The sequence below is a fragment of the Amblyomma mixtum genome, chromosome 4 (assembly GCF_055824585.1).
Source record: "Amblyomma mixtum isolate Tamu chromosome 4, ASM5582458v1, whole genome shotgun sequence".
NCBI classification, from domain to species: domain Eukaryota; kingdom Metazoa; phylum Arthropoda; class Arachnida; order Ixodida; family Ixodidae; genus Amblyomma; species Amblyomma mixtum.
This window is the reverse complement of record NC_143015.1, coordinates 39,756,485-39,770,361: the sequence shown is the minus strand read 5'-3', so window position 1 is coordinate 39,770,361 and position 13,877 is coordinate 39,756,485. Positions and strand designations below refer to the sequence as shown.

At 46.8% G+C, this 13,877-nt stretch overlaps 1 protein-coding gene across 1 annotated transcript in view; it reads right to left on the bottom strand.

Annotated features, from left to right (window-relative positions):
• Nucleotides 1-10,727, bottom strand: part of LOC149346297 (calcium-activated chloride channel regulator 3A-1-like) — a 68,412-nt gene extending 57,685 nt beyond the window's left edge. Inside the window, exons 1-4 of the mRNA XM_089541283.1 lie at nucleotides 10,289-10,727; nucleotides 7,273-7,379; nucleotides 1,620-1,793; nucleotides 622-749 (exon numbers count right to left, since the gene is read on the bottom strand). Coding sequence (XP_089397409.1) covers nucleotides 622-749; nucleotides 1,620-1,793; nucleotides 7,273-7,379; nucleotides 10,289-10,619 — 740 coding nt within the window. The 5' untranslated portion in view covers nucleotides 10,620-10,727. The remainder of the gene's footprint in view (nucleotides 1-621; nucleotides 750-1,619; nucleotides 1,794-7,272; nucleotides 7,380-10,288) is intronic.
• Between the last annotated feature and the right edge of the window lie 3,150 nt (nucleotides 10,728-13,877).

Sequence of the window (13,877 nt, the reverse complement as noted above, 5' to 3'; positions counted from 1 at the left end):
CAAAAAATACTCCAGTCATTGCGTCGAAGACAGAAACTGAAGAACCTTCTTGGATAATAAAACTAATAACCGGCAACGTCAACTCACTCGGTCGCTAAGGAAGGCATGCGGTAGTATAGTGGAAGATTTAATGTGGATACTTGTTTTTTTTGTCCTTTACATGATGTTATGACTTAAGCATAACTGATTTTTTAACATAATTGAAACGTAGTTGAATTTTTTGTAGCTCTGCAACATGTGTTTCATTAAGTTTTCATACATGGATTAGTTTGCTTGTTGTTAAAAACTTTTAACCCAACAAACAATATATTCGTGCTGAATAAGTTCTCCTTTTTTATGGGACTAAGAGTACTCAAAGGAAACGATGCATGATCATTAATACCGAGGTTTCTACAAATGTCACAACGTTTGTATATTTTGAAAGTAGCCTGGTCAGCTTCTGGAATACCTGTATAAAAGTGAAAGAGGCTTGCGTAGACACGCCATAGCTTTTTCAGAATCACTGAGGCAATCTTGGAAGCAGTTGTGAATATTATTACTGGTATTCCTGTGGTTAACTACTGCTACAAGCCCCAGTGAATGGCAGCGTCTAGAACCCCCCCCCCCCCCCCCCCCACTCACTTCTTGAAGTCCTCGTGTTTGCTGATGACATCCCAAGTGGACCGTTGATTGCAGAGGTAGTTCTGCTTGTTCGGGGCGAACGGGAAGTGGGGTCGGGGCCCGTCCATGCTTTCACAGAACTGGGTGACCTGTAACGGGGGAGAGTGGGTCGATGCACGGAAGCGTGTGGGGAGATATTTCAAAGAAGAAGCGGTAAAAACTTTATGAACGCGAGGCCTCAGGCAGCGGAAGCGAAGCTTATATATCTCAGCGGGAAGCGATAATCACTGAGCGAGTGAAAGAGGAACAGGAGAGTAGGCAAGTTAACAAGAAAGGTGCTCTCGTTGGCTAACCTTGATTGAGGAAGAGAGAGAACGGCATGTAAAAGCGCAAGAAGAAAAAGGAAGTTGGGGTGAGCCACAATTTTTGAGGCTTGTTTGAATCCTTCAAAAATAGAAACAGTCCTTTCTATCACTGGTACGCAATGCATACAAAAATTAACAGGGACACCCAATCCATTATGCGTTGGCAATCAGATAGCATTAGCAGCTCTTAGTTAATTTACCGAAAGTTGCGTGATTTTCGTTCTCCTGACGTCACTTCGCGTCTGGTAACATCGATATGGTGACATCTCTTCATTGCAGCCAGTGGGAATGCTCCAGTGTGGTGAAGCCTCTTCAGTCCAGACAATAGGCGAATTTTATGACTGATGATGGGTTTTGACTCCGTGGGCTTAATCAATAATATATGAATTCGGTCGACATTTCTGCCAACAATCTTAAATGTAGCTTCTCTGGCACAACCTGCAATTCAATCACGATAAGATGCAAGGAAGAGGGCAGACCTATCGCCTAGTACTATGCTTATCTGATGTCATCATGATCACCTGGTAGGCCGCTTAGCCGCCGCCCCCTTGCTTGCTCTGCTTCAGACGCTAACCAGCTTTAGTAAACTCTAGACCCCTTCAAACAGAGCGGGTGATGCCGCACTCGCCACCACAGTAAGCGACCACTTCTTACATTGGCAACGTAGGGCATGAACATGATGGACGACTCCACGGGGTCACGTTTCGGCTGGCGGATGGTCAGCACGCAGTCGTCGAGAAAGCGGCACTTTTCGTCGATCGGGCACCTTTCTCCGTCTGCCGTTGTCGGGATGAAGACGATTCTGTCCGAGCAGGCATTCAGCCGTGACTGACGAAACAATTCGCACGCACATTTACGAAGTGGTGAGCGGATCTGATAGGTGAACAATGCAATGCAAATGAAAAGATTGTTCTGCATTTTTTTCTCTTCTCCTTTTCAGCCATCGCTAAATAATGAAGAGCTCAGCAGTTACTTATATGGCTAAAAGGAGTTCCTGCGCAAAGAAAGAGCAAAGCTGATTTGACTGTTTGACGTGTTTATCTGTCTTAAATCCTAATCAACCGAAAGAGCTGATATGTTTAGTTTGCTAATTAAGCCATATAGCTTTTACTGGGTTGACTGACTTCCAGAAACGACTGATCTCTTTCGTGACGCGACAAAACATTCATGAACTGTATTCTGGTCGTTCTAAGGACCAAAATCGGTCGTTCTCATGGACCGAACAGATTGTATACGCCAAGTGCTGCTGCTGGTGATAAAGCTAGGAGGGATTAAAAATGATATTTTTTATATCTAAATAATATAGTTGTAGTCCAGAGGAAATGTTTGAACGCCCTTTTTCAAGGCAATATGCGCTGCTTCATTTAACAAGGATTTTCCCGAGAGCCCGCCTCTTCATAAAAAGTAGCAGGAAACTGGCCACATGCACTTTTCGTGTACCGTGGTTGCGAAAAGATACTAGAAGTATTTAAACTAAGTCATTCATTGGCGCTATAGACGCACAAATACTCGCTCCTTGCGTGGCAGCCTCGAGCGATGACGTGCCGGAGCTCTTGGATGTCCTGCTGGGCTCTTCGTCCGCTTATAAAGGACTGGTGTTTTTGTATATGTTATAAAAACACTACCCAGCTCTATTGTCCTTGTTACAGAGCACGTCTGTGTCCATATTTGCGCTTTATTTATGCCGTTTAATTTTGTCTCTGCCTCGCGATCTAGAACATAGAACGACGGTTATGATTGCCGAGGAGATTGGCACGGCTACATCAAATATCGCATAAAGCGTGCAACGTAGAGTCGCATTACGACCGGTTACATGCAGCTGATGATATCAAGGTTTAGACCTTCGCTAGAAAAAGTTCAGCTTGAGTCTCAAGTTCACTATAGTTGTTTTACGCACGAACATTTTTAATGAAAGTATGTCTCGTTGGTTTTGTATTATTCAAGGTGTCTCTGGCGCCAATCAAGCACCGAAAACAAGATCCAACCTTTGGGCATTTGCTCGGTCCCTCACAAAATAGAGCATTACTGGGCACGGCGGACCACAAGGAAAACTGGCTCTAAGCATGCCTCCCCTTCTGCTTATCCAGGTTCTGCTGCTGGGCTTCGCCGATGAAAACGACACATGCTACAACCACACCCGCTTGCCAGTATCAACTGATACAACTTTCACCGATCCCCCTGTCCATGACACAGCAAGACTCATCCGCCCCCTGCCGGCCACTTCGGTTGGGGAGTGACGTCATCCTCAATAACCGGTATAGAAGCAGATCCCCAGCGCTTCGACTTCACTGGGCACGCGGCGTTTGATGTGCATTGCATATGAATGCTTAATTGTGTGCAAACTGATTTTATGCGGTGATGTAGAATGCAACCCTGGCCCCCCTGTTCAGGAAATGTTCGATAAAATCATGAAATCCCAAACCATCATACAGCAGGAAATTTCGGAACTGAAAACTTTCCAAAGTAAGCTAGATATATCTCTCAGCTCCTTAGCAACTAGACTAGATCGCATAGAACATCTGTTTGACGACTTCAAGGCCGGTATCGAACCACTTGCTCCACTCGAACAGCATATGAATTCGATAGAGCAGTCATTTTCCAAGCAACATCAAAAGCTCACTGACCTGGAGGATCGCAGTCGTCGCTCGAATTTGATTATACATGGCGTAATGGAAGATACCTCTGAAACTGAAGAGGAACTCAAAAATTAGGTGATTTCTGACGTCTTTGAAAAACACCTTGGTGTCTCAACGCCTTCCATTGCCCGTATACATAGAATAGGAAAAGCAAACAACTCAAACCGTCCTGTAATCGCATTCATTCAAGATTTTAATGAAAAAAAGGCCCTGTATGCAAATGTTAGTAAACTTAAAGGTTCGGCTTTTTCCATACAAAATGATTATTCTAAGGAGACACTAAGAAAACGAAAATTGCTCTGGGAATCTTGCAAAGCCGAAAGGAAGGATGGAAAGAAGGCTTATCTCGTTCATGACAAGCTCAAAATTGGCAACAACACGTACGCTTGGAACGATTCAACTGAACAACGGATTAGCCTTTCTCCTCTCCCTTCTAGTAAGTCTGACAGACCACCTTAGATAACCCAGCTCTTAGTGACTTTGTTATGTTAAACATAAATGCCCAAAGCATAGTGAACAAGGCAACTTCCCTTGAGACCGCTCTGTTTACTCATAGCCCTGATATAGTTGTTATTACCGAGACTTGGCTTCAATGTGATATCACTAATGATTGCATCTTTCCTCCACCATACACTGTATTTAGGCGTGATAGGGCGTCACGAGGAGGTGGCGTAGCCATTTTACTAAAACCGAATGTTTCCGCTATAGTTCTAAATTCACCAGAAAACCATGAAAGCCTTGCTCTGAAAATCACGTATCATGGCTACACTTTCATCTTATGTGCACTGTATAGGCCCCCTAATTCAGACCTGGACTGTATGCATAAGCTGAAGGATTTTTTGTTCAACTACAGGAATAAAAATTTCATTCTTGCAGGGGATTTCAATCTGGCATTCATAAACTGGTCTAACGAAAACCTTGGGTGCTCTGAAAATGCTGACGCTATCTATGATATAATGTTGTCCCACGACCTTCAGCAAATAGTCACCGAACCAACTAGAATACATGGTTCTACTGAGTCAATCTTAGATTTAGTATTCATAAACCGCTCTTTTTGTGATTACACAGTATCTGTTCATGACGGGATATCTGATCACAAGTTAGTAGTCGCATCTTTACCTGTAGTCCATGGACGTATAGAAAAAGTAAAGCATAAGAACGTAAAAGATTATTCAAAAGCACTAGATGAATCCACCCTTGATTACTTAGAATTGGCTTATGAAAGCTTTGAGGGAACCAGTGTCACACAGTTATGGAACACGTTCAAGGAACACTGTAAATATTGTATCAATAACTTCACTTAAAGAAAGCAAATCCCTGGATAAATCGGCACATCATTCACCTAAAACGAAGGCTTAAACGGCTGAAAAAAGCTAAGAACGCCAGTTCTAGTCAGTTAGCTATTTTAGCAGAAGAGCTTTCTTCTAGCATTAAATGAGCAAAAAAAACATTATTTTACAGAAAGTCTTCCACAATTTATACGAAATGATCCCCATAAATTTCGGGATCACCTACGAACTTCCCACAAGCAAATAAACCAAATCACTGTGCATAACAACGTGATTACGTGTCCTCAATCGATTGCGACGCATTTCAATGCCTACTTTCATTCTTTGGTTTCTAAAGAAAGTGCCAATGAACATGTATTTGACCTTCCGCCTGAAGAATCAATCACTGTATCCTACGAAGGCGTTGTTGAATCCCTACTCCGGTTAGATACTAAAAGTTCACATGGTCCGGACGACATACCAAACGCCTTCTTACGCCGTTATGCTGAATCATTAGCTCATTTCTTAACAAAAATTTTCTGTTTATCCTTATCGTCTTTTTCATTGCCCCCCGACTGGCTAACAGCCAGAGTTATGCCTGTGCATAAAAAGGGGGACCGCGCGTGTTTAGGCAATTACCGTCCGATTTCTTTGACGAGTACCTGTTGCAAACTAATCGAACACATTATCGCTAACCACATACTTGAAATATTAAACTCTAAAGGATGCTTGTCTCCATTTCAACACGGCTTCAGGAAAGGTTTTTCAACTGTCACGGAGTTGGTTACTGCTATCCTTAACTTTAGTTCCGTATTAGATAAATCTGGACAACTGGACATAATTTTTTTAGACTTCAGCAAAGCGTTTGATAAAGTTCCCCATAATAAACTTCTTGAAAAACTGAAATTAATAGGCGTGCTCTTGACCTTATTAAACTGGATTGCTTCCTACCTACAAAAATCGAACACAGTTTGTGGATATTGGTGGCACCTCTTCCACGTTACTTCCAGTGACATCTGGCGTGCCCCAAGGAAGTGTACTAGGTCCACTGTTATTTTTAGTCTATGTAAACGACATTGTGTGTTCCGTTGATAGAAATGTTAAAATTAGTTTATTTGCCGATGACTGCATGCTGTACACCCCAATAAGTTCTGCGGCTGACCAGATATTATTGACTGATGCTTTCCGCGAAATTGTGGCCTGGTGGGACAGATCAGGAATGGTCTTCAATTCTGATAAGACTGTGGTTTTGCGCATGACAAGAAAGAAACGACCTATCCACTTTAGTTACTCTGCTTGCGGCACTACTATCTCGGAAGTAGAAAAATACAAATATTTAGGCGTTTTAATAAATTCACAGCTTAACTGGAGCGACCATATTGATTACATCTGTTCATGTGCGTTAAAAAAACTTGGATTTTTGAAACACAAGCTCAAAGGAGCACCCAGTCACGTTAAGCTATTAGCATATAATTCTCTTATTCGGCCCAAACTTGAGTATGCGGCTATAGTGTGGGATCCGTACACCAAAAAAGATATAGCAAAAATAGAAAAGTACAAAGGCGGGCTGTGCGCTTCATTTACAATAAATTCAAGAGAACTGATTCCCCATCTGCTTTAATGGCCTCCAACAAAATTAAACCTCTTCATATCAGACGGAAAATTGCTCGATTAATGTTTCTTCACTCACTCATCCAGGGAAAGTTTGGAATTTATTCTTCACCTTATGTTACACCTTCGACTACACGAAAAACCCGTCACCAACATTCCCATGCCCTAACACCATATTTTGCATAAACAAACTCGTTTAAATACTCTTACTTTCCGCGCACAATAAACGATTGGAATGCACTGCCCGAACAGATTGCATCAAGTGATAATTTTCAAAATAATCTTAGAAATGAATTCTTGTGTGCAGATTGATGTGTAATGTATTTCCTTTGAATTGTGTATTTCCTCATTTGTGTCATGTGTAAACCTTTTGACTATGTAATAACTTATGGCGTTTGTAATTATGCCTTATCTGCCCTTCCTGCTTGGACCTCATGAGGTCTGCAGTATTATGTAAATAAAATAAAATAAAAATTAACATATGCCCGGGATCTCTGCCCTCTTTAAACATCCTACGTGACGCCACGGAGAAAATTCGAGATATCCTGATACCCGCTAGGTGCCGTGAAATTTAGCTCCAGATCAAGAATGAACTGACCGATTTGATCATGGAACATTCGTAATTCAATTTCAAACCTTAGTTGACGACAGAGCCTCCTTCTATGTATAGTTGTCTTTCTACCTACGCTCAATATCTATTTGTAATCAGCTTTTTTTTTTAAACTATCTGCCTGAAACCGCAAACCCCTCCCATCGTTGTTTACCCCATGCAATATTCCTCGTGTGGCTCACCGTTCCCTTGTGGCAGTAAGTGAGGGGGTGCCTGCTGTCGTTGCGGCCGCCGTACTCGTCGAACACGCCGTACCTGAAGTGGGCCCACTCGTGCACGAACACGTACGCTGCGAATGTGTTAGCGTCTTTCTTAATCATACATTTAAGCATAAAATGCTGCTTGGAACTTGGCACCAGAACGGAGGAGAAAATAGAGCTGAACCTAAGCTAACACTGGAGAAACTACGTGTTCACCCTCTCTGCCTGGTGCCTACCTGCTGCTCTGCCACAGGAGCTGCTCACGTGTCAACGTAGCTTCGTCGTGTTCTCGTGGTGGTAAAAGCCAGCGGCGGCGCGAAAGAAGTACTGCCGTGCAGCCCGAGAGGCGCACGCGCCTTCCTGATTGCACTTGATGAACGATGCAAGCGCCGTGAGCGAGCCGAGATCACTGCGCATGCCCGCGAGAGTTGAATTATTACGTAATGGGCGCGCTGCCTACTAGGCATCCGGGGCGCCCTCCATTACCACGACCAGCAATCATCTCTGGTTACGCAGGTCACCATATAAACAATAATTTTTAGCTAATTTTCACTCCACCGCTAATTTTCGCTGCATGAAAAAAATTCTCGCTTCTTTGCCGGATTCTGCGACGGAGCAGCGAAGACATCTGAATGGCTGAAAGTCTGTGATGCACAGACTGAGAGCACACATGGTCTAGCATTATTGCAAAATATTTTTCCTTGGGTTACTGCGCGCACTGGGGGACCCGTGTGCTCTGCAGCTACTTTTCGATGTGCCTCAGTTTGAGTGACGCGTCGCAATCTCATCCTCTCGGCCGTGTTACGACCCATCTTGAGACCCGCGATGAAAACGGTGGTGGATTCAACAGCGGAAATTTCGAGAGGTCGTTGACCTCAAGATGACCCCACCAAAAAGAACGACCAGCTGTGAAATGGTCGATGGAAGCTCTTCCCACGCTCGGCTCGGTGCCAACGACCTTCTAGAAGGACCGACGACAGGGGAAGAAAGGATGCTCCTCGTCTGAGAAGACCCGGAACGAATCAGAGGAAGCCAGCGCAGCTGCGGCTGCGACGTCATCATGCCACACCTGTGTTCGATGGACGCGAGCTGCCAACAGTATGGTTGCCTCGCAGTGCGACAGAGATGCGGACTTACGTTTCCTCCTCGCCAGTTCCCACGGGTGGGCTCTACAACAGGTGTCTTCGTTGGCTGTGTTGTGTAGTGCCGATCTTTTGTGTCACGATGAATTGCCGCCTGGTGAAAGGGCGGAGCCTTGGGCTATTTAACCTGCGCCCAAAGTGAGCACGAAGGCTCTGAACCTTGGGTAATAGGTTCTTCCAGTGGCTCTGAGCCTTGGGTAATAGGCTCATCCACACGCTCGACGCTATGAACCCTTAACTTTTGATTCCTTGCTCTTCTTTTGTAAATTATGTAAATAAGTGTCTTAGTTTCTTGCCATTAAACCTGCTTGTTTTCGTATTTCCAACCTTCGAAGCTTCAGAACGTTCCTCATCCCGGACGAGCCCCCTTGGTGATGCAACAACTGGCCACGCTACCTCGAGCCATAACATCCGCTTCAACCTTCCTTTCGCCTCTTTAAAGGGAAACTGCATAGGTTTTAGAAATCAACGAGCTTAAGAGGGTCGAATGTGTGAAACCTGCAGGTAAAGCATGCGAAGTCTTTTTGGGCTAGCACTTGAAATAGTGAAGTAATCGCCGATTAAAATCCGGACGCCATTCCAGCTTCTCCGCAGCGCACAACGCCAAGTGGGGGGCGCATGATGACGTCATCGAAGGTATGGGGACATTTCCAACGCACAAACGCGTGCTTTGAAGGAAAAAAACCAACGCCACCGAAGGCGAACCCTGCCGAGAGTTGTTTGGCAGCGTCTAACGCGTCAGGGCAGGGTGTGGCTGACGACAGTTGTAATTTGAAATCATACCTTCCATGACGTCACGCTGAGTTTCCCTGCACTTCTCCGGTGCATTGAGGAGAAGCGCAAAATTCAATCGTCGATTACGTCACTATTTTAAATGCTAGTGAAAAAACACTTGGCATGCTTTACCTACAGCATATAAAGATCTGTATCCTTGAATGTCGCGAAATTCTCAAAAAAGTGCTGCAGTTGCCCTTTAAGCCGCCGTGGTGGCTCACTGGTTATGGCGCTAGGCGGCTGACCCGAAGGAGGACAGGTCGATCCCGGCCGCGGTGGTCGAATTTCGATGGAAGAGAAGTTCTAGAGGCCCATGAAGTCTGCGATGTGAGCGCAGGATAAAAAACTCCTGCTGGTCCAAAATTGCCGAGCCTTTCACTACGGCGTACCTTACAGCCGGAGTCGCTTTATTAGGTTAAACCCCCGTAAACCATGCACCATAACCCTTTCGTCACTTTGCTGCGCGCATCGATTGTCTGGTTTCTGCTACACTGTATGTTCAGCAGAGCACAGACGGATAATTTCGTCGCGTTTTCGAGCGAATTCCTCGTAACAGTGTAATACTCATTTCGGCGGCATGACGGCTGCATCCCGACTGTGGCTTCCTACCCTGTCCTGACTGCACACATACACGAGCGTGGTACGAGGAACGCACCGGCGACCCGCCACCCGTCAGCAGAGGGAATAGAAGGACTCCGGGTTAGTTATGGCTTTGGGGGATAGTGTTCGGCGCGCGCAAACTGGCACTCCGCTTTCTCTATCCCCTTTACAGAGAGGTTCCCCTATTCTTAAGCGCCCTGGTGCAACCATCCTGCCCATCTATCCTAAATGCCTCCTCAACACATCCGCAGCAGCTTAATGTGCTCTCAGTGTTTCTTTTTGCTCTTCTGACTCTGCCCCCCTCCTCTCTACCACCCTGGCAGCATCGTTTTCACCGTCCCTTCTTCACTCCTCTCCCCTTCACAAGACTGGGATGTTGCTACGCGAACACACGCGCCTCTGCTCGTCTTCCTAGGCGACAACAGCCATCGTCGTAAAAGAACTAAAAGTGCAAATATTGTGTCGAAAACTACTTCAAATACCTGGGTTAAGCCATCTCTTGGCCGTAGAGTTGTTGATTGTGGCCAGGAATCCGGGGGTGAGCTGGATAAAGTCTCCCGGGCGGCCACACGGCTTCACCTGGTGTGTGAATGGCTTGTCGTTCTGCCCCGTGGGCATGTCGACGCGCACGTCGCTCCTGTAGAAGGCACTCGACGAAAGTGGCCGGGTGCCATTTCTCTTCTGCCATGTCTTCGGAACCTCGATGGTGACGTGTTTGAAGTACACACGCCCACTGGTGGCCTTGTGCAGGAACTCGGTTGAAGAGCGGAACAGCCCCTGCGTATTGTCATCATGCTCACGGCATGTACTCATCCCAACGCAATATATTAAATCTCAAAACTGTCCGTGGTTGCTAATCAGTCACGCCCCTATACTCCGTTTCATACATAGCAGTCAACGCAGCGAAGGCTGCGGCGCCTGTTCGCGCTCCTCGTCCGCATCGTAATGTATTGCGTCGAAAGTGAAAATGGTAATAAACTTAGAATTAAAGTAAATGTTGGTCGATATTGTAGTATAATAATAAAAGTGTTTTATTTTGCAAAAATATTGCTTTTTCTTTCATGTCCTTCAAAACAGAGTGCCTTAGTTTCCTGGGTTTTTTCCGACTCCTCTTGTATCAGGTTTTCGCAGCTAGGCCGACCGGTGATGTCGTCTGCTTTCGTCTTTCGGCTTCTGAGTCTGCGAAAATGGTATCGCCATCTCCTACTCGCTTGTAACCTTCGCCCACTGCGGCTTCAAAAACATCTCCTGCTCGCCTATTCTCCCAGCTGAAGTTTCCAAAAATCTCGAAAGACTCCAAGCAGGTGATTGTCAACGTTTACTCTAGCGTAAGGAAGCGCTTCCCGGAGAAGGTTATGCCTGAAGTTCTCAAAACTGTGGGCGAGATGATCGGGGTGAGCCCTTGGACAGTTGCGGGAATAAGATCACCGCAGAAACGATCTAGCAAGGTGACAATATCTAGCTCTCGCAGTGTTAAATATGAAAGCTTTGCACTCAACGCCATCCGACTCAAGTTACATCGTATGTATGCCGTACACTACACTGCCTTTTCCCTTCGAAACAAGTAAACAGCGCTGTGTTCAAAGTAGGTATTAGAGTATTAGAGTTTGACAGTTTAGAGTTTTTACCTAACGAAGCTTTTAATAAAAAAAATCTCTGCCTCTCCCGTAACCGAGAGTAGAGTAAGCATGAAATGTTTACGGGCCTAATGTCATCTCGGTGGACACCCGAACCGCACCGTACAGGAAGGGAGGAACGCCACCACCCGTTCAGCGCGATGCCTTGCCATTTGGTTTTTTGAGGAAAGGAAATGGCGCAGTAATTCTCTGCCATCTCGGTGGACACCCGAACCGCACCGTAAAGCAAGGGAGGAACGCCACCACCCGTTCGGCGCGATGCCTTGCCCTTTGAACGCAGCGCTTCTCCCCCGGGCCCCTGTGCACCTGCGCAGCTTTGCTGCGATGCGCGAAGCCCCTAAGAGATCACGTACGACAACGAAGTGTACGTGGCATTTATGTGCTTTTTGCAGGCGTTATTAGAAATCGGAAATTATAATTCCGTGCATTATCAAACGCACAGCGCGACTGATAACTTGATAAACATTGAGAAGGCACTGGCAGCAGTTATTTTTTGTGACTCGTTTGGAGACCAACCGTTGCTTGCATGCCGGTCGCGTAGGAGGGCTTAGAGAGTCTCGTTAAATCTCGTTAAGTCTCGTACGGTGCCCGGATGTTCTCGTTTCAGAGCCCGGATGACTGGAATTCAGTGCCCGGATGACTCGATTTCAGTGCCCGGATGACTCGATTTCAGTGCCCGGATGACTCCATTTCAGTGCCCGGATGACTCGATTTCAGTGCCCGGATGACTCCATTTCAGTGCCCGGATGACTCCATTTCAGTGCCCGGATGACTCCATTTCAGTGCCCGGATGACTCGATTTCAGTGCCCGGATGACTCCATTTCAGTGCCCGGATGACTCGATTTCAGTGCCCGGATGACTCCATTTCAGTGCCCGGATGACTCCATTTCAGTGCCCGGATGACTCGATTTCAGTGCCCGGATGACTCGATTTCAGTGCCCGGATGACTCCATTTCAGTGCCCGGATGACTCCATTTCAGTGCCCGGATGACTCGATTTCAGTGCCCGGATGACTCGATTTCAGTGCCCGGATGACTCCATTTCAGTGCCCGGATGACTCGATTTCAGTGCCCGGATGACTCCATTTCAGTGCCCGGATGACTCCATTTCAGTGCCCGGATGACTCGATTTCAGTGCCCGGATGACTCCATTTCAGTGCCCGGATGACTCCATTTCAGTGCCCGGATGACTCGATTTCAGTGCCCGGATGACTCCATTTCAGTGCCCGGATGACTCCATTTCAGTGCCCGGATGACTCGATTTCAGTGCCCGGATGACTCCATTTCAGTGCCCGGATGACGATTTCAGTGCCCGGATGACTCCATTTCAGTGCCCGGATGACTCCATTTCAGTGCCCGGATGACTCCATTTCAGTGCCCGGATGACTCGATTTCAGTGCCCGGATGACTCCATTTCAGTGCCCGGATGACTCGATTTCAGTGCCCGGATGACTCCATTTCAGTGCCCGGATGACTCCATTTCAGTGCCCGGATGACTCCATTTCAGTGCCCGGATGACTCCATTTCAGTGCCCGGATGACTCCATTTCAGTGCCCGGATGACTCGATTTCAGTGCCCGGATGACTCCATTTCAGTGCCCGGATGACTCCATTTCAGTGCCCGGATGACTCCATTTCAGTGCCCGGATGACTCGATTTCAGTGCCCGGATGACTCGATTTCAGTGCCCGGATGACTCCATTTCAGTGCCCGGATGACTCCATTTCAGTGCCCGGATGACTCCATTTCAGTGCCCGGATGACTCCATTTCAGTGCCCGGATGACTCCATTTCAGTGCCCGGATGACTCGATTTCAGTGCCCGGATGACTCCATTTCAGTGCCCGGATGACTCCATTTCAGTGCCCGGATGACTCGATTTCAGTGCCCGGATGACTCCATTTCAGTGCCCGGATGACTCCATTTCAGTGCCCGGATGACTCCATTTCAGTGCCCGGATGACTCGATTTCAGTGCCCGGATGACTCCATTTCAGTGCCCGGATGACTCGATTTCAGTGCCCGGATGACTCCATTTCAGTGCCCGGATGACTCAATTTCAGTGCCCGGATGACTCGATTTCAGTGCCCGGATGACTCGATTTCAGTGCCCGGATGACTCCATTTCAGTGCCCGGATGACTCCATTTCAGTGCCCGGATGACTCCATTTCAGTGCCCGGATGACTCGATTTCAGTGCCCGGATGACTCATTTCAGTGCCCGGATGACTCCATTTCAGTGCCCGGATGACTCGATTCAGTGCCCGGATGACTCGATTTCAGTGCCCGGATGACTCCATTTCAGTGCCCGGATGACTCATTTCAAGTGCCCGGATGACTCGATTTCAGTGCCCGGATGACTCCATTTCAGTGCCCGGATGACTCGATTTCAGTGCCCGATGACTCATTTCAGGCCCGATGACCCATTTCAGTGCCCAGATG